We start from the raw sequence: 27614 nt of genomic DNA on the forward strand, positions 1-27614 counted from the left end.
AGACAGAGGATGGACCAGAAAATTACAGCTCCTTTTCAGGGCCAGCAGGGAGCCTCAGGTGACCGGGCAGTGCTGCCTGGTGGTCAAGAGCATGGCCTTTGCAGAGGTCAAGTCCTGCACCCACGACTTAACCAGCCGCGTGACCTTGGCAATTTATCGTTCGATGTATGCCATCCTCAGTTTCCTGGGCTTAAAATAGAAATAAGAAGATGGTGATTACTCCTTGGACTTCAGGGATGATTGAATGAATGATGCAGGCAAAGCACGTGTGCTGCACTGACTCACTCTGCGCCACATGGCGAAGACTCCCAGACATGGTATCATTGAATATTTAGTCTCTGGGGAAGGGAATTGCAGGATGTGTACTGAGCAGGCGTTTCACAACACCACAGTTGGCATTAGGACGCTCCTCTGACGTCTAACCAAACTCTTTCCCTGACACCTCCCTTCTGGTCCCGTAACTCAAGTCTCATCTGGGCTAAATTGAAGCTGAAGGCATCTCTCAGTTTGAACTATGGGTTCCCCCTAGCGTTCCGGGTCTGAAAGCAGCTCAGCCAGGCTGGCCCATGGGCCCCTGGCCACGTCTTTCACTCAAAGCCCACCCAAGATGGTGCACGCACCTCCTAGCCCAGGAAGACCAGCAGGAGGCCGGCCGCGTCCCGGAGGGACACAGCGCGTGGGACGCAGCAGCCTGCAGGTGTGAGTCGGAGCTGCCGCTGGAGCAGGGCCTGGAGCTGGCTTTCCCACTTTCCTGCACTGGGGTCAAACACACCCTCCTTCCCTTCTCGCTCCTCACCAACTGTGGGCACGTGATCTGCTGCGGCCACAGCTTGATAGCGTGGCCGCTGCTCTAGAAGGGCCGGAGACCAGACGGAGGGAGGCAGCCAGGATGGTGACGGGCCCTGAAACAACCACGTTTCATCACATCGGAGACGCAGGGCACACCCTGACTTCAGAGATGCTGGAGCAGTTTGGGATGGAGAGGAGCACACAAGTCACCCAAGGACCCTCCCTTTCCTGCTGTAGCTGCCCTTGCTTATATGTCCCACTCTTCCATTTCTCTCTCTTTTCAACTCCCCTCCCCACTTACGATTGTGCACACACAGAAAAGCACAAAGAACAGAAATGCATAGCTTGGTGTAGTATCACAAATACCCATGTATTTGACCCGCCAGGTCAAAAAATAGAATTCTACCAGCACCCCAGCAGCCCCTTTTCTGCCCCCTCCCAATCACTTACCTCCAAAGATATCCTCCCCAAAGATAACCTGATGTTTATGGTAATTACATTTTTTGCTTTTCCTTATAGTTTTACTATCTATGTTACATCCTTAACCATTATGGTTTAGTTTTGCCTGGTTTTGGACTCTATATAAATGGAATCATATAGCATGCAGTATTTCACTCCACAGTATGGTGTGAGATCCACTTATGGCTGTTCTGTGTAACAATCACATTCATGTTCATTGCCGTATAGTTTCTCATTGTAAAAATCTACTGCTTTCCCTTTCTTCACCCTCCTGCAATTACAAAACCACTCTCCCTCCCTCTGGCTTCTTCTTCAATCCATCCTTCTCAAGGCAGCAAGATTGGTCCTTCTTAACCTGCCCCCAACCCCTTAAGTCCCCCCCATGAGCTCTGAGCCCTCACCCTACCCAGGATTCCACACACTACAAGGATAATCTGTTGCTTTTCACCCCAACCAGACAGGCTGCAATGTTTGAGAAAAGGGTCCACACCTGTCTTTTCATCCCCACCTCACTGGTGCCGAGGAAAATGCCTGGCCCGTGCCGAGTGTTCAGTATGTCTTCGTTGACTGATCATAGGACCCTAGGGGGTAACTGGTACTTGTCACCATTCCCTTTGCGTGTGTTTGTGGGTGTGAAGATGGGTAGGAGAGGGTGGGGGAATTCTAGCTTGTATAAGGCTGCCTACGTATTAACAGTGCTATTCCCACAACTGATTGTTTCAAGCATATTTGTGGGGGAAGGGGGACGGGGAGGGGGTACCTTCTACACATGAGAAAACTGAGCCCAGAGGCATTAAAAACTGGCCCCAGGTTATATTGGGGGTATGTGGCAGAGCTGGGACCCACACCCCCTGTATCTTTAACCACGTCCATTCCACCTCTGTCAGCTACTGTACTTTTTAACATATTGTTGATCTTCACCATAGGTAGGTATTATTATCTCCATTTTATGAAGAGGAAATTGACATCAGAGAAGTTAATTGACCCGCTCAAGGTCATATAGTCAGTAAAAAATGGAGCAGGGCTCAATCTCAGGTCTGCCTGCCTCCAAAGCCTTGTTCCTTCTACTGTACCAGGCTGCCCTAAAGGAACTAATCTTTTCTACAGACCAAGCATCCCCAGCCTTTAACCATTCATCATGTGACACGTTTCCTGTCGAAGTCATTTGAACAGACATTTCCCCATCCTGGCTGCCCTTCTCTGGACACAACTTGTCGAAGGACCTTTTGATATCTGATGCTCAGTCCTGGACACACTATGCTGGATGTGTCTGACCAGCAGGATGGGCAAAGCCCCCTCACCTCTATCGAGTCGTCTATTCCCCAACCCCTTGCGTGTGTGTTTGTGTAACAGCACTTGATTACATCATGGGTTGACCGCTCGTAGTATGTGTATGATTTATTCCCCCGATTAATTTATCAGCCCTTTGAGTGCTGAAATCATGTCTCCTACCTGAAGCTTAGGTGTTAGTGGACAGTTTAGTTAAAGATCTGTGTTCTGGTGGAGAGAAGCCCCCGGGATTCAGGAAGAATAAACAAGAGATCTTCCTCTACTTTCAGGGAACAGAACTAGACCTGGGTAAATGCTGAGATTGGAGAGCACAGACTTTGTCAGCTTCTGCCTTTTTGGTGCCCTGTTGACTCTTCCCAGCACCCCTCTCACAAATCCCCGGGTCTTCATGTTATCCTACAGTCAGCTTCCTGAATTGGAGGCCTCTGGCCTCTAGGGCTTCACGGTCAAATCCCCTGCAACTATGTTCGTGATGATGGAGATAAAGCTTTCATCAGATTCTCAAAAGGGTCAAGGACCTAGAAGAGGTTGAAAACAATTGCTAGGAACCTTTCCTCTGGCACCCCAGTCTGGCTTACCTCCTCAAAATGCTGTGTTTAAAAATGTTCTAATCTTCATCTTCTACCAATAATAAGCACTGGCACTTTTCCCATGAAAGTGATCTTAGCTGAGTGGGTATAGAAAACCAAGCTTTTGGACTAATTCATACCTAAGCTGTGAAGGAGTGATGGCCTCAGGGCCTCGCTGTAGGTATTTTGACAAGGATTGGATAATTTTAAGTGGGTCTCTGATGAGTGAGATTTCAGATAAGGTGATGAAGTTAAAGGAAAAGTAGCAGACAAGATATTCTGGAACAAGAATGGTTCAGTCTCCCTAGGCCATTTTCTTGCTTTTCAAGGTTTCCTACTTTCCTCCACGGATTCCCTAGAAGTGTCAAGCTTTCTCTCAGCATTTTCCAAGGCAGGGCAGATTGTGGGGATTCCTGGAGGGAGACTGTGGGTATTTGTAGAAGCAGCTGTGTCTGTATCAGGACAAAGTACCTTCACATCCATCATCTTATTCTATCCTCACAACAACACTCTGAGCTGGGTATCGTGATTCCCATTTTACAGCAGAGGAAACTGAGGCTTAATGAGGTTAAGCAATTCACCGCAGGTCTGCTGGCTACGTAGAGGGGGCAGTGAGACTCAAATCTAGATCCTGCCTCCGAGTACCATGCCCTTTCCATAGACTGTCTCTCTCTGTTGTAAGAGCCACCACTGTTCTAAGTCAGCTGTCGATGAAGCCTGTACGTGGGCCTCTGACAGGGATAGATGCATGCTTCCTTCAGAGCTTAATACAATGCTAGGCACAGGGAAGGGGGCAAGAATGTTTGCTGAGTGACTGAAGGCAACACCAAGGCGCAGAGTCAACCAACTGGATCTCACCTCCACGAGCCTTCCTTGGCTGGGAGCCTGTGTGCAGGGCACACGCTGTACCCGGCTGTGCAGCAACCCTGTTTCTTCCAGCAGGGATGAGCCCAGCATGTGAGGCTCTAGCCCTGTGGGTGAGGATGGCTGGGAATCTGACAAAGAATCTCAAAGATAAGGACGGGCTCAGAATCGTGGGGGTGTACATGAATGTGTGTAGCAACATCACTCAAGGCCCAAAAGTTGAAACAACCCAAATGTCCATAAACTGATGAACGGATAAACAAAATGTGGTCTATCTACACAATGGGATACTGTTCAGTCATACACAGGAATGAAGCACTGCTATATGGTACAATATGGATGAACCCTGAACACATCACGCTAAATGAAAGAAGTCAGTCACAAAAGACTCCATATCGTACGATTTCATTCATGTGAATTATCCAAAATAGGCAAACCCATCGAGACAGAAAGTAGATCACTGGCTTCTAGAGGCAGGGGAGTGACGGCTAATGGGTACAGGGTTTCTTTCCAGGGTGATGAAATATTCTGGAATTGTATAGTGGTGATGATTGCAGAGCTTTGTAAATATACTTGAAACCTCTGAATCGTACAGTTAAAAAGAGTGAATTTTATGGCATGTGAGTTATATTTCAATACCAAAAGAATCAAACAGAGAAGGCCCCTGGTGTTTTTGTGCACTCAGCTTTTGTGACTATAGCCGAGTTTATACGAGGGCCCTGGAGCAAGGTCCTCAGCTCGGTGGGGCGGGGGTGAGATGGCTGCAAGCAGAGTGCAACTGTGACCCTGGCTGGATGCGTGCCAGGCTTGTGAATGTGATGGATACGGAAGGAAGAGGAAGGGATGAGATAGTAAGACAGCCTCACTGTATCTAAAACTAGGGCCAGGCTATCAAAATCCTGCAGCTGTCTCAGGACGGGGCTCTGGGCCTCAGCTGAGGGTCGGGGTCCCCCTTTGCTTTACCTAGACTTTGCATGGGAACCGAGAGATGCTGTGGTTTCTTGCGTCAATGCAGAGGCAGTAACAGCCTAGCGGGTGAGACATTAGAGGCTCAAGACACACAGACCTGGGTTCAAATCCTGCGGGACCTTGGGGAATGCGTTACCCTCATGGAGCCTAGTTTTGTTATTGGTAAAATGAGGATCATTCCACCCGCTGGCTGGGCGGGTGAAACAAGATGATGCAGGAAGATGCTTGGCCCGCACCTGGCACACGGAAGTAGCTAAGGGAGGAGGGGCTCCTCCGATGGTGGCAGGGCCGCTGGGGCTTGGTTTCTTCTCCAGGCTCCCCCAACCCTCTCCCCCCACACAGAAAATACTCTGTAAACTTGCTCCTGTGCCTGGGTAACAGCAGCACAGAGAACAGTCACATTTTTGACGGGAATAAGCAGAATCACCCAGGCAGGACAGGGGGAGGCTGGGATCTGGACAAGATGGGGTGAGGGCAGAAGCGGGGGTTGAGCTGGGCCCCTCCCTCTCTCCTCCACGGAGAGGACCCTCTGCCAGGGTTTCTCACCCTATCTGGATTTACAATGGAATGATTGCTTCCAGCAGGAGTTTAGCTGCTTTCAGCCAAAATGCAGTAGCAAGAAAATCTCACTGTATTCTTCAGGGACCCAGAAGCAAGGAACTAATGGATGAAACCATCCCAGTCTCACTGCAGCCTAACAGCAAAAAGGCTCTGGGGTTTAGCCTCCATCTCAGGAGCACGCTGTCATCTGAATACATTTCTATAGCTGCTAGTGCCACAGAACAGTGGAAATGACAAGACGCCTCGGACACAGGGCAAAAGGAATCAAAGAATACTAACTTCTGCCTGAGGGAAAGAAGAAAACAGGAAAGCCAGCATCTACAATAGAAGTTCTAATAACCGATCTCTATTAAACAAGTCTGCAGATTATACCACGCTCTCCCTTTCTGCTGTCAACCGTTAGAACTGCTGTCTACAGTGTCCTGAAGGCTTGAGATGAATAGGTTACTTTGTAGGATGTTCATTAGCCAATTTATGTGTTTGTCAGAAAGTCAGCAGTGTTTGTGTTGACTAGTTTATGCCAGTTATACGTGTTACTGTAATTATGTAACTTTATTCTGTAAACCAATAAAATATGAGTGCAAAAAGCAAGAGTTGTTGCTAAGAAAACTAAGTGGAGTGCTTTGGAAAGACTCCAGACTCAAATTTGCTTAAAAGTGAGATTGGGTGAGACAAGTATAAGAGACTGGGATACACAATAAAAATCTAGAAATATCCTGCAGACAGATTACTTCCCAAAAGCCAAAGTTCTTATTCCATTTTAAATAAAGATGAAATTTATAGATCTTATAGGAGAAGTTTGTGCAAGTAAAATGACAAACTTTAATCAGAAAATGACCTTGTCCTTATATCAAAACATTAGCAAACAAATATATTATGTATGTCTTTTAAATCAAAATAAAAGGTATCTTACATGTACTCCTATGTTCATAGCAGCACTATTCACAATAGCCAAGACACAGACACAACCTAAATGTCCATCGACAGATAAATGGATAAAGAAGGTGTGGTATATATGTATACACACACACACACACACACACACACACACACACAATGGAATACTACTCAGCCATAAAAAAGGCTGAAATAATGCCATTTGCAGCAACATGGACGGACCTAGAGATTATCAAACTAAGTGAAGTAAGTCAGAAAGAGAAAGACAAATACCATATGATATCACTTGTATGTGGAATCTAAAATATGACACAAATGAACATATCTATGAAACAGAAACAGACTCACAGATACAGAGAACAGACTTGTGGTTGCCAAGGGGGATGGCGGTGGGGGAGGGAAGGATTGGGAGTTTGGGGTTAGCAGATGTAAACTAGTATATATAGGATGGATAAACAACAAGGTCGTACTATATAGCACAGGGAACTATATTCAATATCCTGTGATAAACCATAATGGAAAAGAATCTGAAAAAGAATGTAAATATATATATGTATAACTGAGTCACTTTGCTGTACAGCAGAAATTAACACAACATTGTAAATCAACTCTACTTCAATAAGATAAATTAAAAAAATAAAATGTATCTTTTTAATGGTTGTTTCTTTCTTCAATCAACTTTTCCAATTAAACAATCAACAAATTAGTTGTCTCCCCTGCACTGGATATGAGAACATCGACTGATATTGAGATCTGCCCTTTTTCATACCTTTTCTAAGACTGAACAGCTACTATATGCCTAATACAACGTTGCCACAGAGTGGGGTTCTCCAAGAACTACAGTCTCAGAGTTGTTCCTCAGAGCAACAATGAAAACAAGAGTGACTCAGAGTGATCAAATATTTGGGAAAAGCTTCAAGCCATGCCCCCTGTTGCAAATTCATGACGCCTCCCTAGTATACTAAGGGTAAAGAAATAAGCTAAACTTCGTATAACCAGATTTTCCCAAATCTGTTTCATCAGGGTACCCTTTCTTGGGAGCAACACCTATAACATCCTATAAAGGTACCCACTTTGGGAAGCAATGCTTTGGGGCCCAGAGAAGAGAAGAGGTATCATGTATGATCTCTATTCTTAAACAATTGACAGACGCGTCAGAGATATACAACATGTAGATTCGACACACACATACACACAGAACAGGTAAGTAACAGTGTTAGTCAACGTATTCTTAGGGTCAAATGATGGGAGAATCAGGAGGTATTACAGATCAGAACAACAGATCAACCATCCACCTCTAAATAACTTTCACAGATGTTGGGCCTTGGCCTCAAAAACTTGCTCTTGGTCTGCTGTTCTAGAAAGTTCACATTTCTTGAGTGTGATTGTGTATCAGGCGTGGCTCTTTACATAAGTTATCTCATTTAGTTTTCTCAACCATGGAAAATGGGTATTATCTCCTTTTTCAAAGAAATAAAGTGATTGCCCAGCTAGTGGAAGGGCCTCAATTCATACTCCTGTCTGCCTGGCTTGGAAGCCTGTCTTCTTTCCACTGTGTCCTGTTACCAAGAGCCTTCACAGGCTTTTTCCTGAGCTGGGGTTTAGGGGAATTGTGTGCCCACCTGTATCTGGGGAGCCAGCCTTGGCCTGCAGGGGACAACTGCGTCATGCTAAGTCCCTAGAGCCTGGACTTCTCCCCATCTTCTTCCTCCCCCTCTTCCAGAAGTTCTGAGTTCTGACTTTGAAGGCCCACGGGTCACTCTCTTGTCCTCTCTCCATGGCCTCTGTGGGGAAGGCATTAAGTGGGGGAGGACTTGCCAATGTCAAGTGCTTTGTCAACAGTATCCACACTGAGTGCACTCTGAGATGCAGAGGGCCCGGGGCGGGTGACAGCTTCACTCACGCTGTTCAGCAAGTCCCCGCCATCGTTCCAGGTCCCTTCTGCAGCTCTAACCTGGGTCCTTCTTTCCCCTCTGCTTTGTGCTCAGCTGCTACACCCTCTCTTCCCTGCCTCCGCCTTCCTCTGCCTTCCCACGTCTGGCTGGAGGTGGCTGTGGAGTGGAAGGGAAAGACCCTGAGCTATTGAGGGGGCTCGGCAGGAGGGGGGCGAAGGGCAGGGCGAGAGGCAGAACATGAACTGAGTCCAAGGTCAGAAGAGGGAGGGATAGTGTGACCCTCCGTCTCAGGCTGAAGACTTAACTCAGGGGTGAGTTGCCATCGGGTGCGGGAGGCACCGGACGTGACAGGAGTCAGTGGGGGGCCCTGGCCTGGACACCAGGCTCCTCTCCCTCCTATACTTGCCTTTTCTCCCCTCAGAAGTACGGTTGTAGGTGTGTTCACATCAGTCTTCAGACATGCACAGGATGGGGGTAGGGAAAGGAAGAGAAGGGAGGGAATGAACATTTAATAAGACCCAGTGTGCTAGGGCCTTTGCACTCATTTCACTGCTCCGTCATGATCTCCACAAGAGGTGAGCGTGGCCAGATCACAGAGGAAGAGGGAAAGCCTAGATGTGAAGCTGGGTTTGGTTGCCTCAAAAGCCCACGAGCTTTCCAGCAAACCCACAGCCCTACAGTTACACAGCATCACAGCGTAACACATGGTCTCCTCTAGGTCCATGGCTGGGGCCGGGGAGGTAGCCTGGGTGCCCCCAACTTGGGTGTTACAGGTCAGTGCACAGGGACAGAACCTCCCCTACAGAGGCCCTCTTCCTGGCTCTGGGGCTGGGAGCTTCGCACAGACACTGGGCTCTCAGGGCCACCAAGTCCATCCGAGCCCTCTGGCTCTCTAACAACATGGAAGAGAGAACAGGCAGGAGACCTGGGCATCCCCACCGCGAGCTCCAGATACTGAGTCAGAGTAAGAGGCCGAGGCTGGGCCTGGCTTCATCACTAGGCTCCGGGAGTCTCTCCAACCTCCTTTCCTCGCTTTAACCCTCAGCCTTCCAGCGCTTTCTCTCCAAATTTGGTTATTGTTTGCTCCCAAGGTGGTGCCTTCAAGATGTGCTTCCTCAGCAAACGCTGGGGCGGCCCCGAGTCCTCATTCCCCAGAGTCGGCGGGGAGGGTGTACATACCGGTGGGGGCGCAGACCTCAGGCCACATCCAGCACCTCAGAGCAGTTCTGGCCATCTGCTGGGGGGCAGGAGATCCTAAGATCCCCAGATCCTAGGACCACCTGGGCCTGGGCACCCTGGCTTTTGGAGGCACTTCCATTTCAAATAAAGGGCTGACAATTGACTGATTAATTAGTTCCCACGATCCACTGGCTTTCTCTCCTTTTCTCTGAAGAAAGAGTCCCCCTAACTCCTGATTCTTCCCCACACTTTTCTGACCAATATATCTACAGCCCCAAGCTTGGTATTTGTCTCCTGTCTGTGTGTCTATTACTCGTGCCAGGCCAAGAGCTTGCAGACCACTGGGAGCCTGCCTGTGCTCGAAGAATCTACCTCCCCACCCCAGACACACACACACACACACACACACACACACACACACACACACACACACTCAGCCCAGACAGAGTCACTGGCTTTCTTTATTGCTCCAGCCCTTGAATGATACTAGGAGGTCGCAGTGTTGAAGTCACTCCTGATATTCAAGGCCTGTCTGCTGCAACTTACACTGCACACAAACACAACTACCGTCATGTTAGGTGCACACGGCAGGTGCTTTATAAACATTATACTTAAATCTGAGGCTGTGTCGTCATTTTACGAAAGAGGCTCATGAAAGCAGCTGCTCTGCGTTTCTGAGCTCGGCTGGTTACATGAGGCCAGGATTTCGGCCTGGGCTGCTCCCCCGGGGGGTGGGCTCAACCATGGCTCCCCAGCCTGTGCCTCCTCTGATCAGAGGGAAATGGACACACACCCTCTGCTTCCCCCAGCACTGAGGACTCGGGAAGCAGAAGAGTCCTGGTGGAGAATCAGCATTTTCTTCCACGGGAGAGGGCAGTGGTGAGCATGGCCGACCGCGGGGGGAGGCCCTGAACCAGTGAACACAGCCCCGGCTCCCACGGAGTCTCGCCCTGTCCCTGAGACCACCCTGTCCGCTTGCCCAGTACCTCGTTCTCTCCAGAATGCATCTGTCCCCACTCCCTCATCGATGCCACACTTTTTTGAGGCAGCAGCCGCAAGCACCGGAACTCCCAGCTGTAGGTCCCATTTAAGCCTCCCTCTGCCCTGGCCTCTGGAAGATGGTATCCCTATCAGAGGGCCTCTCGTTCAGGCCACGCCCTCTGCAGATCTAGGGAGGATGGCCTGGTGCCCAAGGGCTTATTCGTACCCCACGCTGCAGCTCCACACCCCGACACACACACACACACACTCACCATGAGATGCTGGAAGAGCCAAGAACGCATTATATTGGTGGCGTGCTTGGGCAAGACTCCTCGTTTGCTCTTGGACTTCTTATCCTCATTGTCCAGGAGGGAGGTGAGGTCAAGGTTAACCTTCAGGGCACGTGGAGAAAAAAACCAGCATCAGCAGCCTGGCGGGCCAGCGGCTAGGGACCTGTTGCCATAGAGACGGCAGCCTCTTGCTGCCAATCCCCTTTCCCAACTCATTCTGAGGGCCCGGGGGAGGTTCCCTTTCCTGTCACCCCGCGCCAGTCTCTCGGAGAATGGGAGAAGGGAAGAAGGAGAAGAAGGAGGAAGAGGGGAGGGGGAGAAGGGGATGAGAGAGGAGACAGAGGAAACAGGGTCATGCAAAGGGCACAGGAGAGAGAGATTTGCCGTAAACCATCCAATAGTTAGTAGCGTTCCTGGGGTACATTAGAGTCTGCACAGCGCTTTCCTATCCATTACCGTGGTCAGCCCTCACATCAGCTCTGTAGGCTGCTGGGGCTGTGTGCAGCTGGTGTTAATCCCTCGTCTATGGATAAAGACTCAGAGGCTCAGAGAGGTTAGGTGACTTATCGGAGATGGCAGAGTTAATGTCAGATCTCGGGCCTCTGACTTCAGATCTTCTCACTCCCACCCTGGCCCTCTTGTGTACACTCTACCCCACTGAGCTACAGAGTGGCTCGGAGTGTAGATCAGGAATAGGAAGTGCAGGATCCCTCGATGTAACCCCGAGAGGCAGCAAAATCCCAGCTGATAAAACCTTTCCAACACCCACCTTCTTTTCTGTCAAGTGGGGGTAATGATACCCCTTAGAGGAATAATGAGGATGTAAGGAGTTACTGGTGTAAAGTGCCTAGCAGGCAGTAAAGCGTACGGTTGCCCTCCCCCAAACCCATGCACATGTGCACACACCTACACTGTACACACACACTCACCTGTGTGTTCTGGATCTGGATGGCTCCCTGGGGGATTGCTTGGGTGACCACCTGACCCTGGGAGGTTACCATGGTAACCGGCTGGTATAAGGCTCCACCTGAGGAGACAACCACTTTTGGAGTCCCCTGCCATAGGGGTGGGTAGGAGTGAGGGCAAGCAGGGTTCCCAATGGCCTTGGCACTCACGTGTAAACACCCTCTACTCTGGAGGCATTCAGCCCCTGTGGAGGAGGGGTGGGATGGGGATGGGGTCCAGAGAATAGAGTCTGTCTGTGTGTTTGGCGGAAGGGTCTCTGATGGGCTTATGAGACTTTGACCCAAATTTGTTCCAAACCACCACCATCAGGTCTTGCTAACCATCTATAAGCTTACAGAACACTTTAGTCAAGAAACTCAGCTGGAAGCCCCTCCCTCGGCAGGGGGCACCTCTCCCATTTCCTAGGACGTTTTGTTCAGTGCCCTGCCCCCCAACCCTGGAATTCCCTCAGGGCCACCCGGCCTCCTCCCAGGGGTGTTCCCCACAATCCGCTGCACAGACCTGACACCACTTGTGAGTTGACAGTTGTCATGGCGATGTTGCCCTGCTGGAGCGCTGAGGCTGGGACCACAATCCCCTGGGGGTTATTGGAGACTCCAGACATGGAACTGGGGGAATTCTGCAGGAGGTCCTGGCAGTAAGGGAGGCGTGGTTTGTGACAATGCCACTAAGAGCTTAGATGCCACAGCCCCAAATTTCTCCTCTCCCCTCCCCCTTCCTGCCTTCCCTCCTCCCTTTTCCTGCTCCTCCCAGACCCAAATCCAGAAAGCAATTCTCATGGCTCCCTAGAAAGTGTGAATAAGCAGGCTCAATCTGAAAAAAAAACCAACCAACAATAGTCATGCATTTAGCCATTCCATTCCCCTGCAAACCTGAGACATAAATTATCCCGTACACCAGTGGTCCCCACCTTGGCTTCACTTTGCAAGTTCCAGTATTGGTAACTAGGTTCCATCCCCGGCGATTCTAATTTAATTGGTCAGGGGTGTGGCCAGGGTTTTGGGGGGGGGGGGGGGGGCGGGTGTTGAAAGCTCCCCAGGTGATTCCAACCGGAGGCCAGGCCTGAGTACCAGGCTTCACCTGCTCACGCTCAGTTGTCTCCAGATGCCCCACCCCCACCCCAGGGCCTCGCTTCCCAGTACCTGTAGCACAGCACTTATTACACCAAGATCCACACAAAGTGGCCTCCAACATATCCTCTTTGTATCCTTAGCACGTAGTTTAGGGCCTGACACATCACGGCTACTAAAATATTTGCTAAATAATAATAAAAAATAGCCTCCTGGCCTCTTCATAACCCGTCTTCCGGGAATCTCACGTGAGCCTCCCCTCAGCCAGCCTCGGGCACATTTCATCGGCCGCGTCCTCTCCCTTCGGCCCCCAACACAGAGCCCACCACGGGGGTCCCCTCCGCCCCACACTGTCACTGCCTGCCCGTTTCCCCCAGACAATCCAAAGCAGCTAAGAAAACCATTCTCCCCCCCGGTACCCTCATCATTGCCACCTAAGAGCTGGGCTAATACCGCTTAGACTTGATGTAGAGGGCCAGGAGGGAGGCTCGGCCGTGGGTCTCCGAGAAGGGCAGCAAGGCCTCCCTGCTCGGCGGCCGGGCGCTCTGCTCTGCTCGGGAGGGTTTGTGAGGAAGGAATTGGGCGCGAGAGGTCGGGGTCTCCAGGCTTCGTTTGGAGACGGCAAGGCAGGCGCGAGTGAGGTGTAGAGGAGGGAGCCTGAGGAGACCCACCAGGGTCGCTTAGCGCCCGCCCTCCGGTGCCCCCGCCCACAGGTCCACGTGTAAAAACAGGGCTTGAACCGGGTAACCTGCCCAAAAGGCCAGCTGTAAGGAATTAGGCAGGAAAACGGCCAAGGAAATAGGGGGAAAAGGAGGCCCCTGGCTTCCTAGCTTTGGTTTTAGGACCAGGAGGAGCTTGGGCCTTCAGGCTGCAGGAAGGTCTAGAGTGTGGAGTGAGGAGAAACGTGCACTTGGAGGAAACCTGGAGCCAGTGACTGCACACAGGGAGCGACAGACAAAGGAGAGGCATCAAAGGCCAGGGGATAGCCAGGGCGCGTCACCTCCCAGACCCTGGCACCCGGGAAGCTGGCCAAGCCTCTCCCAGGAAGAGGCAGTCGGTACTGACTTACACGTCTCATTGTCTCATTCAATTCAGCTGCTTAAGCCCCCTTGGCATCTCCTCCGAGCTGCCTTTTCTACCCTCCTGTACTGTCCGGCCCAGGGCTGGAGGAGCACGGGCTATAAATAAGCAGCAGCGGGGCAGGAGTCTGGATCCCCGTCCTCCACGCCCGGGCCTCCCATCTGGCTCCTGGGGGGGGCGGGCGTGGGGCGGGAGGAGGCCTCGCTCCCATACTCGGCTCACCTCTACGGCTGTGACCTTGGGGAAGGGAGGGAGCAGCTCCTGCCTCGACTTTTCCTTTCTGGGATCGGTGAGGGCCTCCCCACCAGCGAGGTTTATTCTTTGAGCAGAACTCTTGGCCTTCTCATTTGTACAGCTCCAGGGTAACGCTGAGTCTGACCTGCAGAAGCCTAGAAGCTGGAAGGGCCCTTACAATCTGAGTATTTCAGCTCCCTGAGGTACAGATAAGGAACTGAGGCTTAGACGTCCAAGCGACTTGCCCACGGTCCCCCAGCTGCGTAGCAGCAACAAGGCTAGAACCCAGCCCCCCTTCCTCCACAAACACTGGCCCCACACCCTGTGCCAAGAACTAGGCTGCAAGGTGCTCCTGGAATCACAGCGGTTCAACAGCTGTTGAAGGCAAGTGAGCAGATAGAAACAGCCCAAACCTGAAAGTACAGAGACAGCGTGGGCACCCAAGGAATGAAGGTGGATTGGGAATTAGCACCTCTTGTCTCAGTCTCCTCACGCCTCAGTGTCCTCACTTATAAGATGTGTCTGGCTCGGTGCTAACACCCAGGAATCCTCGAAGCCTGACTCTTCAGCTCTGAGTCTGCTCCAAGCCTGAGCTCCCCTCGTCCCAACCTCCCAGCCAAACATTCTCCCACGGTGTAAAGCAATACTGAGATGATGTGAGGCTGAGGCAAACGTGGAAGGTAAATTTAATGAGGGGGGGGGGGGAGATCCACTCCATGCCACTCACCCTACAACTAATGGCAGTGACTTTTTAATAATCTCTGGTTTGGAATCACCCATGCCACAGTGCTCGTCATTGAATAAGGATATTTGGGAATTTCAAACGTAAAAAGTTGTCCCAGACCTTCTCTCCCAACCCCACCCCCTGCCCCTCGGAAAAAATATCCAGCAAGGTTAGAAAAACACAAGCAAAGCCAGTCAAATAAATATAAGATGTATGTCTTGGGATTCAACCAACACATTTTTACTAGCCAGAGGCAAAAGAGTGAGCTATCACCTGGATACTTCACCGGCTTATTCAAACTCTGGCTGGTTCTCAGACTTGTGGCTTGGCTAGCCTCCATGCCAGCTTCCCCAGTTTGGGTAACTAAAGGCAATTTATGCATTGGCTCAGACCCTTCTCTTTCCTGCCCTCTCCTCCTACTCTGGGTCTTTGCTGGGAGGTGCTAAGAGGCCAAGTTACATTAGTAAAGGAATGGGACGGAGAACTTCATGGGTAGAGACCGTGGGCAGGGCCTGGGCTGGCCCCATCTTAGCTGGGGCAAAGAGAGGAAGCAAAATCTTGGCATCCCTGAGGTCTGGGGAAATGATATTCATCTCTTACATTTGTAAATATGAGCTGTTTCACAAACCTGCCTGAGAACTGGGGTGTTTTTTTGTTTTCTTTTCTTCTGTTTTCATTTATTATTGGCTACATCGGGTCTTAGTTGCGGCATGCGGATCTCTCGTTGCAGCGCGTTGAGCTCTTCGCTGTGGTGGCTTCTCTCTAGTTGTGGACTGCGGGCTCCAGGGCGTGTGGGCTCTGTAGTTTGTGGCGTGTGGGCTCTCTAGTTGAGGCGCGCGAGCTCAATACTTATGGCGTACGGGCTTAGTTGCCCCGAGGCACGTGGGATCTTAGTTCCCTGACCAGGGATCGAAACCCGTGTCCCCCTGCATTGTAAAGCGGATTCTTTACCACTGAAATACCAGGGAAGTCCCCACTGGGGTGTTTTTCAAGACACAGATTCTGAGGACCATTGAATTAGACCATCAGCAATCTGTGTTTTTTAAAACCTCCCTCAACATGGTCCCAAAGATCAGATGGGTCTGAAAACTACCTATTTATCATACACACTGAATATGAGAGAGCATTCTTTCACCGTGCTATTTCATTTTAGTCTCACCACTACCTATGGGGTCAGCAGAGGAGAGATTATTCTATTTGCCTGAAGAGGAATTGAGGTCCAGAGAATGGAAGTGACCTTCTTGAGTCACATAGCTCTGCCTCGAACTCAGGTCTCCCGGCTCCAAGCTTGGCACCGATGCTCCCATGGAGAGATGAGCTTTGGAGTCAGACAGCCAGGCTCCGAGGTTAGCACAGTGCCTGGCACATTTAGGCACCCAATAATCATTCCCACTTCCTTTGGCTAAAGTCACGCCACTAGGGAATGGCACAACAAGGGTTTAAAGCCTGTCCTAGACACGTAGGGCCTCTTGGGTTCCTTACTTAGCAACAGCAGAGGTTCATCCGGGGCTGCATGCCTAGCAGTGGTGGTCACGCCTTGACACATGCCCCTTCGTTCCTGCCTCCCTGCCTTCGGTGTTCCTGGAGCAAGGCCAAGCCCCAGAAGTCGAAGCTGCGGTCTCTGTCCCAGACAAGCTCCGTGACTTGACTTTGCAACTATTTCTGGTTACGCCTTAGTCTCCAGCCCGCTAGAACCTTGTCTCTATGGAGACAATGGGGCTGCGTCTCTGGAGACCGTGTACCGGTCTTTTCTGAGGAAGGAGCTTCTACAGCGGCAGTGGGAGCCCCCTGGGGAGAAGATGTTGGCTAAGCACACAGTGTTATTATCTTCTCGACAGCTTCCTCCTGGGTCTCAACAGACTCCAAACCAGGTAGATGGTGCTCTGTCTAGACCCACACAGAGCTGATTTCTGACAGGCTCCTTGGCCTCATGAAGAGGCTAGAAGCACATTTGGTAGTTTCAGTGACATTTCAAACATCGGAGACTCACATGCCTGCTTGAGTTGTCCAGGAACCAGGGGCTGAAAGCTGGTTATCCAGCCCAGGAATTCTTTGCCATGATCAGGAGCATGACAGTGGTGTCCGCAAGCCTCTGGAAACTGCCAGAAGGCTGGGAATCATGGGCACTTTCCCGGCTCCTCTGGTGGAGCCGTTCCATCGGGCTGGGGAGCATGCAGTCTCTTACTTTCTAGTAGGAAATGGGCCAAAAGCTGAAAACTTAGAGTTCCCCAGCAATGACGTCTTTTAGGGCATGGACCAGGTGACCAGGAAGTCAGATGGAAATCAACGAGCTGGGCTCCACAGACCTCATCCCCCTCCTGCTCCTTGTGTGCTGTTTCCCAGAGACACAGAGAGGCCAAGAGCCTCTCGGGAGGGGCAGAGCGAGGGAGGGGAGCAGCTTTAGGACGCCTGAGAGCTTGCACTCCTGGACGCCACCCGTGGGCCAGCTTCCAGGCCCTGGCTTCCTGGGGCCATCAGTCATTCTTTCTGAACCACAGTGGTCACTGGGTGAGTTTTACTCCACATTTCATTTTTGGAACAAAGAAAGATGACTTGTTCAAAAGGAAGCCCTTACTAAGAAAAAGTGAAAGGCTCTGCAATTACTTTTGGAAGCGGAGGGTGGAGACGGCGGGGAACAAATGAACTGGCAATGACTGTGAACTCTGACACGATGGTCTGATGTCAGCCCAGGTGGAGCTGTGTCAGCCCCTCGAGCCATCTTTCTTCACTGTTAACAGCGAAAGGGCTTATGCTGCGTGGGAAGACTTAATTTCCACTCAAGGAAGAAACTCCTGGAAGAAACCACGATGGTAAGAAGAAATGAAGGAGTGAAGGAAGGACTGATTAGAAAAGTTTTCCTTTAAGTTATTTTGAATAGCTGTAATTTTTATTGTACTAGGATGCCTGTGAGACAGGGGGGTTAACTGGATGACCTTGCGAAGGCCCTTCCAGTTGGGGATTTTAGAAAAACCACGCCATTCCCTGGGATTGTACTGTGAGTGGGCGGAGTGGAGTGGGTGGGCGGCGGGAGCGGCGCCCCGGCTGTCTGCCATCCACCCCCAGGGCCCACTAGGGGTCTCTGCTGATCCACCAGCCCAGACCATCCTCCCCAAAGCCTCCCAAGCCTCCCAGGAGGGCGGGTTTGTTGCTAATTTGCCTAGACTGGGGGTGGGGAGCTGGTCTGCTGGAGAGCTTGTCTTGACCCACCCGGGCAAGCCCTCGGCCCATCCTCTTGACTCCTTTAATGCTTCCTGTCAGCCTGATATGCCGGGCAGGCAGCACAAGGGTTCTCGCTCATGCGCATGTCACCTCCCCCTGCTTGGTTGCAGGGTTTTTGAGGGAAAGAGGGGTCTTTCTTTGAATTCCCCCAAACTGCCTAGCACAGCGTTGGGTGCACGATAGACGCTCAGCAGATGGGTGGCCTGAGTGGGCTTCAGCCTGGAACGGGGTGAGCGTGTGCCTTCGGGGGGCAGGGACGTTGCCACTGTCCCCAGACACCGTGTTCTTGGCCGCGTCCCTCCAGTTCTGGCAGAGCCAGCGTGCTGTCTCAGGCTGGGAAAAGCTGGGTTCCCAAACCCGGGAAGCCAATCACATGTAAACAAGCCACCTAATCCTGTTCCTGTTCCACTCCAGTTGGGAGCTTTCGTCTCAAGGGAACGGCAGCAGCTGCTGCTCTTAAGGAACATTCCCTGAGAAAGAGGGAGCCGCTCAGGTTTCTGAGCCTGGCAGGGCTGCCCTCTTGGGGTCCTGGCCCCTGAGCGGAGGCCGGGGGGCTAGGAACCCAGGAGGGACAGCCTTAACACCCATAAATGAGGAAGGCAGTGGAACTCCCGGAACTCAGCTTCCTGTCACTTGGGTCTGGGGGTGTCCCCTTTTCATCTCAGCAGCGACCTTGCAGGGTGGGTCACCACCCCCAGCTCGGCCACCACGGGGCAGAGCTTCCAGGGGCTGGGCTGAGGTGCTGGCTTCCCACCCCCTTGGCCTCCGGCTAATGTTGAAAATGCAAACTCTGTGGGTCAATAGGTAAGTTTCCCCTTCCCCAGGTGAGGATGTACTGATTAGCGCCCTATTTTTCTGGAGAGTAGCACAGCTGCAGAGTTACATCTGGTCGGCTGAGCCCGGAATCTCAGAACCGTGCTTACTCTGTGGCCTCTCCCTTCCCTACTTTCAATCTATTAGCAAATCTAAATTCTTGCTTCCCAGCAATTGGTTTCTTACTCACTGGTCTCTAAATCCCTGATCTACAGCTAGGTAGGGTCATGCTTCCCCACCCAGGGCCCAGGACCCTTGGTTCTCCTTCCTACGTGTCACAGAAAAAGTAAAAGGATCTAGTAAATGAAAATAGACTCATCCCTGACTCTGCTGCTTATTAGGTGTGTGACCTTGAACCAGCGACTTCACTGCTCTGAGTTTCCCTTTCCTTGGGTGTAAAATGGAGAAAATAATGTGCACCTTGCAGGCTGGTTGTGAGGCATAAGCAAGATAATCTATGTCAAGCACCTGGTACCCAGAGTGCTTGGGACCAGGGAGCTCAATAAACGTGGACGTTCTCCCCTTTCTCTGCCAGTTCTTCCTTGAGCAGCTCAAGAGATGGCGAGTCGGTTCATTTGTCTCCAACGCGTCTCCAATCCTTACCCCATTGCCTACATTCTCCACTGCCTTTAAAGTCTTTGGCAATTGGCTGTGGTGATCAGACTCAAAGCATAACCTCCCACAAATTTGGCTGCAAGATACTCCATCATTACGTTCGCAGTTAGAGATTGTGTCGCAGTGGTTTTCATGCCCTTGGAACCCAGCAAGCTCAGTAGGTGCTTGAACAGATGCACATGGCATGAATGAGTGATGTTCCCCCCATACCCCGGCCCCTTCTCTGCAGGGACTGTGAAAGGCTCTCTCTGTTCCTTACCTTCTCCAGACTTCTCTCTACCATGGGAACATTCACACTGAGAGCTCCCAGGTAGTCTGCTAACCGCCTTTCACTCCCCCAAGCTTGCCTGAAATGCCCCCTCCTCTAGGAAGTCCTCCCAAGGCCAGTGAATCTACAGCTTCTCCAATCACAATAGGATTTGAAAGTCCTCCTGCTGGCCTATCTATCTAATCCTTACAGAGGTTTGCTCGTCCTGTCTCTGGGCAGGAACAGACCCTGGCCATGAGGGCGTGCAGGCTGGGGCCTGGGCTTTCCCCTGGGAGGAGGAAGGATGCTGAGTGGTGACTGGGTAACCTCAGGCCATACACATGCTTTGCTCAATCCAGACCCCTTCCGGCGGCTGCCTTCCTGCCCTTCCTCAGGGTCCCCTTGCCCCCGGGCACTCTGTGCTCACATAATTTATCTAGGTCCTTGGGTGTGACTCCAGCTCCCTCCCACTGAGATTGGGCACCCATCATGGACAATTCCCTGTGTTCTCCCAGGACCTAGCACGGTGCATACAGTAAATGTATGCTTCCCCTAAATGCTCGGCAAATGAATGAGAACTGTGGCTCCGCCTGATCTGCACTGGAACAGAGCTGAGGTTTAATCTCCACGGGGAAAGAGGTCAAACTAATGCTTGAGGGGGGCGGGCATGAGGGTCTCTCCAGTGGAATGGTTTATTTGGTGTCATCAAGGAAGGGCTTCTTCACTGAGGATCTGCCCCCACAGGAAGCCTGGGTTCTGCCGAGTAAGAATCCTGGGTGTCATGAGGTGCAGGCAGGGCAGGGTGGCCTCCTCCAGAGGGGAAAGGACAGGCTGTGGCCCAAGTCCTTGGAAACCCCGGTTTAGCTTTCCTGCTTGCTGAAAGCAGTCGCCCCCTCTCCGAACCCCCTTCCACCCCCTAGGAGAAAGCTCACACATAGAAAGGGGAGGCCAAGCGGGGAGTATGCCCGGACCTCACAGAGCTGGATGGGGACACAGTATGGCATCTGAGAGAGGGGGACCAATTTGAATAAAAAAACATCTCCCACTTTGCAACACAAGGCTGAATGATTAGCACACAGGCAAAACCATGAGCCAGCAGTTTGCAACAAAGCTGGCAGGCGGCTGGAATGTTGATCCTGAGGATCAAGTTCCAGAGGGGAGACACCCCTCCCCAGGCCAGGCTGGCGCTCGGCGCGGCTATTTCAGGCTGGGGGGATTAAGGTCGAACCATGACGAATGTGTGCACAGACACACACACACACACACACACACACACACACACGCACGCACCCACGCTCCTCCTCTCTCCTCTGCCGAGCTGGCTCCCACGCCCGGACCCCAGGCAGGCCTGCCTCCTGCACTGAGTCTTTTGGCCCCGAGGGTCTCTCCTTCCCGGGAAGGCCCAGGCCAGCCCGCGCCCACCTTGGCGAGGCAGAGATGGGAGCCTGACCTGGGGATGTGGACGGGGCAGCGCAGGGCATATCCTGCTCACCTTCTCCCCAACACACGCCTGGGACGCTGCACTGACCCCACCCCCCTCCCCCTCCCCCCACTACTGCCGCCATCTCTCTTTCCAACTCCTTTCTGCCTCTGCCTGTCTTCAGCCCCACTCTCCTCTTCCTCGGTCTGTGTCTCTTTGTCTTTGTTGTTCTTTTCCTCTAGTTCTTCAGCCTCTCCGTACCTCCCTCTCAAACGTGACCATTGATATTTGTCTTTCTTTCCCTTTGTCTTTCTCCCTACTTTTCCTTTCCTCCTTTGCCTTCCTCTTGCCTCCCTTGATTTCTCTCTGTCTTTCTCATCATATTACTTCTTTCAACAGTATTTACTGGCGGCCTATCATTCACCAGGAGAGGAAAACGTAAAGTCACATGGGATATTTACCATGTAAATGGCCCACTGTGCCCAGGAGTTAGTTGAGAGAAAGAAAAGTCCATGCTTTGGGGTGGGGTGTCAGGGAGGCCCCCATGGAGAGAGCAGCCTTATTATTGCCCTTGGGGAAGAGGCTGGGTTTGGTCCTGCAGAGGTGCGCGGTCATCACCGAAACACACAGGCGTGGAAAAATAGTGACCTACGAGGGCATCAAATGTCAAGTGAAAGGATGTGAAAACTCTGGGGGGCGATTGGGGTTTTCGAGCAGGAGAATGGCTTGAATAGAGCTTTAGAAGATAAAGCTAGCAGCAGAAGGTTAAGAGGTGTGCATATGTGAATTTGTGTGTGTGTGTGTGTGTGTGTGTGTGTGTTTGTGTAGGAGGGCTGCGAGGTAGCCAGAGAAGACAGAAGAGCAGGTTAGGAAGCTATGACAGCAGCTCGTGTGTAATTACCTTGTTTACCCACTGAAGCCTGAACAAGTAGGTGGGGCCAGTGAGAGGAAATGAAGGGACAAATCTGAGAAGCAGCAAATGGGACCACCTCGCTAAGTGTCTTCTCTCTTTCTTGGTGTCTTTGTTTGTGTCTGATTGTCTGAGTTCCTCTTTCTAAGCGGATCAGAGGCCTTTCTGCAGTGGTCACCCCAGGGCCAGCTTCACTGTCAGGCACAGATGGGATGTTTACGGTGATAGGAATCAAAGTTCCTTCCTCTCTCCTCTAAGCTCAGAGGCACTGAATGCAGGGATTCCCCAGGAGGACTGATTTTTGCAGATAGCATCTCCGAGGCCCGGCTCACCCAGAGCCCACGTTATCCTTCTCTGCTAACCCGCGTCTCCGGTGACCCTGCTTTCTGCACACGAAGTTGTCGGCCCGGGGACCCCAAGCCTGAGGGGGTCACTGTGGCTGCAAAGCCCTCTGGCCCTCCTTTCTTCTCCCACTGCCCTGGTACACCCCCAATGCCAGAGCTCGAGCTGGGGTTGGAGGGCCCAGGAGGGGAAACCCAGTGCCTCTCCAAGGACCTGATTATTTCCAAAGACTTGTGCTAATTTTCTGATATGATCCTCACATCTCTGTGAGGCACTAAATCCTCATTACTTTTCCTGACCGATGCATTCTAATTAGATCAACACTTAAAACAAATTCACAATAGCCACAGGATGGCTTTCCATCTCATTAACTCCTCACTTATTATTTTCATGAAAATTACTGATAAAAACGTGCATCTCCATTTGGTGAGGCCTCACAGCCTCCTTGGCTCCTATCTTGCATCTCTCCCATCACCGGGGCTGCGGCAGCATCGCCATGGTAACCCACAATAATAGAAACTAATAAATTACAAACGAGATGCTCGTTGAGCAATTATTGTCCTCTTTTATGCAAGTTTCTTGCTAATTTTGATCATAAGGGAAAGTACAATAAGACTCTGAAGGAATGAGTCTATTTCAAGAGAATATTAGCAAGCAGAAGCCTGGGCAGCTGAGTTTAGATCTGTAATAAAGTGATTTGGTGATTTCAAGCAATGGGAAGAGGAAATAAACTTCCGGCTTCGTGTCCCATACAGTACTCACTATCGAGTCCCACAGAGACCCCACTGGGGTGGGTTCGATGCGATTCCTGCTATCAAAATGTACAAGGCATGGCTGGCCTTCTAGGGGTCACCATGTCCTTTCCCCTGCCTCCACCAACCTAGAGAGATAGATTATACATATCGATCCTTAAAACTTAAGGATAAAAATGGCACCATCTTTCTTTGGCATTCTTTCCAGCACCTCTCACCAAGCATTCTTAGAAAGTTTACCGGTATCCCCAAGCCTGATTGTCTTGTGGGCAGAGGCTAGTGCAAACCTCCTGGGGGACCCTCCATGTGTCTGTCCTGGACTCAAGAGCTCAGTGGGAGAAGAAGAAAGTGGTGAGTCTAGGGCTTACATAGACACCAGTGAGTTGGGAAGGTATCACCAGGAAGCTTTCTTAGTTTGTAGGTTTTGGGAAAATATTCTGTCCTGGAGAGAGAGCCCATTCTCTACCATTTTCACAGTTCCCAGTTCCCAGGATGATGGTAGCAGGTGAATCTTGTGAGGGGTGACTTTAGGTGACTTACACAGTGGCCCTGGACCACAGGGAGACAGATGTGCCAGGGCAGAGTGAGCAACTAGAGAACGATCAGGGAAAAGCTGTCCCGTGGGAAGCTGTTGTCTCCTATTAGGTGGGCAGGATTCAGGGAAGGCCCACTTTCCCCACACTCTCCTTCCCAAAACACAGAGAGCTCATCAAGCCACAGCCCCCGATGAGAAGCCTGTGAGGCTGGGATGTCTGGGTCCACTCCCAGTTCCGTCCCCGCCTCATTCTCCTGCAAAGCTCTCCATCTCCTTAACTCTCGTGCTCATTTTTGGGGATATCTTGGACCAGGAAGCCAGGAATCACTTTGGACATTGTCCCTCTCAGATCTGGTCATCTTCTAGGGAATACTGATGCCCTGGCATGCTGAGCTCTGGGTGAAAAAGGGACTGAGCTGCCTGAAAAGAGCAGGAGGAGTGGATCAGAGGATCCTCTCACCTCATGGTGAAAGGATACAGTGAGTCTAAACCATTTTCCTAGGTCTCCACGGGACCTTCAGACGTTCTGACACCTCGCTTAGGAGCCTGGCTAGGAGACAGGACCCAGCCCTGTGTGTTACCTGTGAGTGAAGGTTTATGGAGGGCTGGTTGGGGGAGTAGGGCCCCCCGAGGTCATTCCTGAGCAGGTTATCACTGTGCATCTTGGTTTTGAGGCAGGTGATGTAACGGTTACAAAAGTCCTTGCAGAGTTCATTGACTTTCTCCAGCTCCAGCAGGTGGATTCTCAGGACCTGGATTGCCTTCACCATCTGTGGAGGGGGAGGAGAGGTGAGCCCAGGTGTCTGGATCCCAGTCCCCTCACTGCCTTGACCGCACCCCCCCACCAAGTCCCAAGCACACGGACAGAGAGGAGCCCATGCTCGCCCTAGGGACATACGCTTTCCACCGCAGGATTTAAATTCTCCTTGTGGGTAGCTGCCGACTGTTTCCTTGCTTTGAGTTCACTTATCACAGCTGTTCTTGAGGCAGGTGTGGTATTCTGAGAACAGCACTGTCCTTAGAGGTTAGAAGGCCAGGTCTCAAGCCCCCTGCCTGCCATTTACAGTCTGTGTGGCCTTGGCCAAGTGCTTAAGCTCTCCGCGCCTCATTGTCTGACAAATGGGGACCATTACGCGCTCCCTGACAACTGTACAGTTTTGTGGAGAGGAGTATCTGAGGGAAGGCGTGAGCTGCAAAGTGTGAGGCCTTGAACAGGCACGAGGAAGACCGAGATCAGAGCTCTTTGCAAGAGCCCCAAGAGGTCAGGGACTGGCTATTCTTAAACACGTATTCTGAGTACCTCACGTGATGCCAGTCACCTAGCAGACACCCCATCAATACATGTTGACTGACCGCATCATCCAGCATGACTTAGCTGGGTGCGGTGGCCTTTTCCGTACCCTTTGGTACGTGTGTCTGCTGCCTCTTCAAGTGGACGTTCCTAACCTTTTCAAGGCAAGAAGCTATTTCTCAGTCGAGGCTTTTCCCTTTATCGTTGTTATTATTATAAAAAGAAGGTGCCATGGAAGGTATGGAAAACAGAGGATGAAAAAGACTGCCCTTGATCTAATCACCCTAAAAAGAATGACGATTTTTTTGTTCTTTTTCGCATGCGTGTATTTCAACATAGATTCAATCACCTTGTATGTACAATTTTCCTTCCTGTTTTTCCCCTTAGTTTACCAAATGTATTTTTCTAAGTGGCAGGAATGTTTCCTCTATTCTCCCTTCTAGACTGCAAGCTTCTAGAAGAGAGGGGTGGTGGCTAATTTGCTCACCCCATTATCCTTGTTACTAACACAAGTGGATACTGAGTAAATATTTGTTGAATGGGTGAAAGTTATTGAATAAATACATTTTAAATTGCTGCATATCATTCCATGTGTGTGCCACACTTAGCCAATTCCTTATGGTTGGGCATTTAGGTTAATTCCAATTTTTAAATTTTATTTAAAAAAATGTTACAGTGACTTATCTTCCAACCTTATAGCTTATTCGTGTTTCTGCATTATTTCCTTAGGACAAGGTCCCAGAAGTGACAGAAAAAAAGCTATGGACATACTTTTGGCTCATGATAAATATGGCCAAATTGCTTTTCAAAAAAGGTATTGGAGCAATTGGATATCCACAAGCAAAACAGTGAACCTTGATTTAAATCTCACGTCTTATACAAAAATTAACTCAAATGGATCAAAGACTGAAATGTAAGACATACAACTATAAAATTTTTAGAAAAAAAAAAAAAAAAAACCCAGGAGAAAATCATCAGGACCTAGGGCTAGGCAAAGAGGTCTTAGACTTGACACCAAAAACATGACCCAGAAAAGGAAAATTTGATGAATTGGACCTCATCAAAATGTAAAATGTTTGCTCTTCAAAAGACCCTGTGAAGAAGATGAAAAGATAAACTACAGACTGGGAGAAAATATCTGCAAACCACATATCTGACAAAGGACGTATGTCTAGAATATATAAAGAGCTCTCAAAACTAGCCAGTGAAATAACAAGCAATCCAATTAGAACTTGGGCAAAAGACAACATCAGACATTTCACTGAAGAGTATATATACATGGTAAATAATCACATGAAAAGATGTTCAATGTCATTAGCCATCAGGGAAATGCAAATTAAAACCACAATGAGATATCACTACACACCTATCAGAATGGTTAACATTAAAAATAGAGGTAACACCAAATGCTGGCAAGGAATTAGAAACGGGACCACTCATATGTTGCTGGTGGGTATGAAAAATGGTCCAGCCACTCTGAAAAACAGCAGAACAGTTTCTTATGAAACTGAATATACCATCCAGCTCCGCAATTGCACTCTTGGGCATTTATCCCAGAAAAATAAAAACATCTGCTCACCCAAAACCTGTATGTGAATATTCCAGACAACCTTATTCTAATAGCCCAAAACTGGAAACAACCAAAATACACGTCAACAGGTGAATGGATAAAGAAACTATGGTACATCCATATCACGAAATAGTACTAGGCAATAAAAAGGAACAAACTACTGATACACTCAACTACTTGGATGGATTTAAAGGGAATTATGCTGAGCAGAAAAGAAAAAGCCAGTCTCAGAAGGTTACATACTGTATGATGCCATTTATATAACATTCTTGAAATGACTAAATTTTAGAGATGGAGAACAGATTAGTGGTTGCCAAGGGATGTGGTGGGGGAGAGAGGGAAGAACTGCCCTGTATCTTGACTACCATAGTGTTTCCATGAATCTACACATGTGATAAAATGGCACAGAAGTAAATACACACACACACACACACACACACACGGCTGCATGTAAAACTGGTGAAATCTGAATAAGGTTGGTGGATCATACCATTGTCATTTCCTGGTTGTCAAATTGTACTCTAGTCATGCAAGAAGGGGATCAGGACTTCTCTGTATTAATTCTTACAACTGCATGTGAATCTACAGTTCTATCAAAAAAAAAAAAAAAAAAAAAAAAAAAAAGTGGGGCTCGCCTTGGAGACCTTTTATGTTGACATAAGCAATATATAGGCATCCCTCTTAGCTTTTGGCCAGCATTTTGATGCCCAGGAAAATCCCACCCTCCTAGCTTTTGGCCAGCATTTTGATGCCCAGGAAAATCCCACCCTCCTAGCTTTTGGCCAGCATTTTGATGCCCAGGAAAATCGCACCCTCCTAGCTTTTGGCCAGCATTTTGATGCCCAGGAAAATCCCACCCTCCTAGCTTCTGGCCAGCATTTTGATGCCCAGGAAAACAAGGATGGGCATCGCTCCCAGAGAATCCTATCAGGTGTGTCGAGCTGTGTGACTAGAAGCCAGGGCCACACCCGCTCTGAGCTTCATCTGCATTTCAAGTGGGGAGCAACTGAGGAGCCCCCAGGTTGGTATTTGGATTGTCTGATGGGTAGGGATTGTGCTTGACTAATTAAAGGCTCTGAGTAC

General features: G+C 50.2%; 1 protein-coding gene and 1 long non-coding RNA gene across 3 annotated transcripts in view; one reads left to right on the forward strand and one right to left on the reverse strand.

Moving 5' to 3' along the window:
* Positions 1–27614, reverse strand: part of PKNOX2 (PBX/knotted 1 homeobox 2) — a 258828-nt gene that overhangs the window by 8073 nt on the left and 223141 nt on the right. For both annotated transcript variants that reach the window (XM_036861893.1, XM_036861894.1), the window contains 4 exons: positions 24252–24440; positions 12211–12340; positions 11673–11770; positions 10726–10845 (listed from right to left, as the gene is read on the reverse strand). In XM_036861893.1, coding sequence (XP_036717788.1) covers positions 10726–10845; positions 11673–11770; positions 12211–12340; positions 24252–24440 — 537 coding nt within the window. The remainder of the gene's footprint in view (positions 1–10725; positions 10846–11672; positions 11771–12210; positions 12341–24251; positions 24441–27614) is intronic.
* Positions 17119–25932, forward strand: LOC118899886. Its single transcript, XR_005021007.1, has 3 exons — positions 17119–17627; positions 24173–24253; positions 25691–25932. It is a non-coding gene; the product is annotated as an uncharacterized LOC118899886 (long non-coding RNA).

The sequence above is a fragment of the Balaenoptera musculus genome, chromosome 8 (assembly GCF_009873245.2).
Source record: "Balaenoptera musculus isolate JJ_BM4_2016_0621 chromosome 8, mBalMus1.pri.v3, whole genome shotgun sequence".
Lineage (NCBI taxonomy): Eukaryota > Metazoa > Chordata > Mammalia > Artiodactyla > Balaenopteridae > Balaenoptera > Balaenoptera musculus.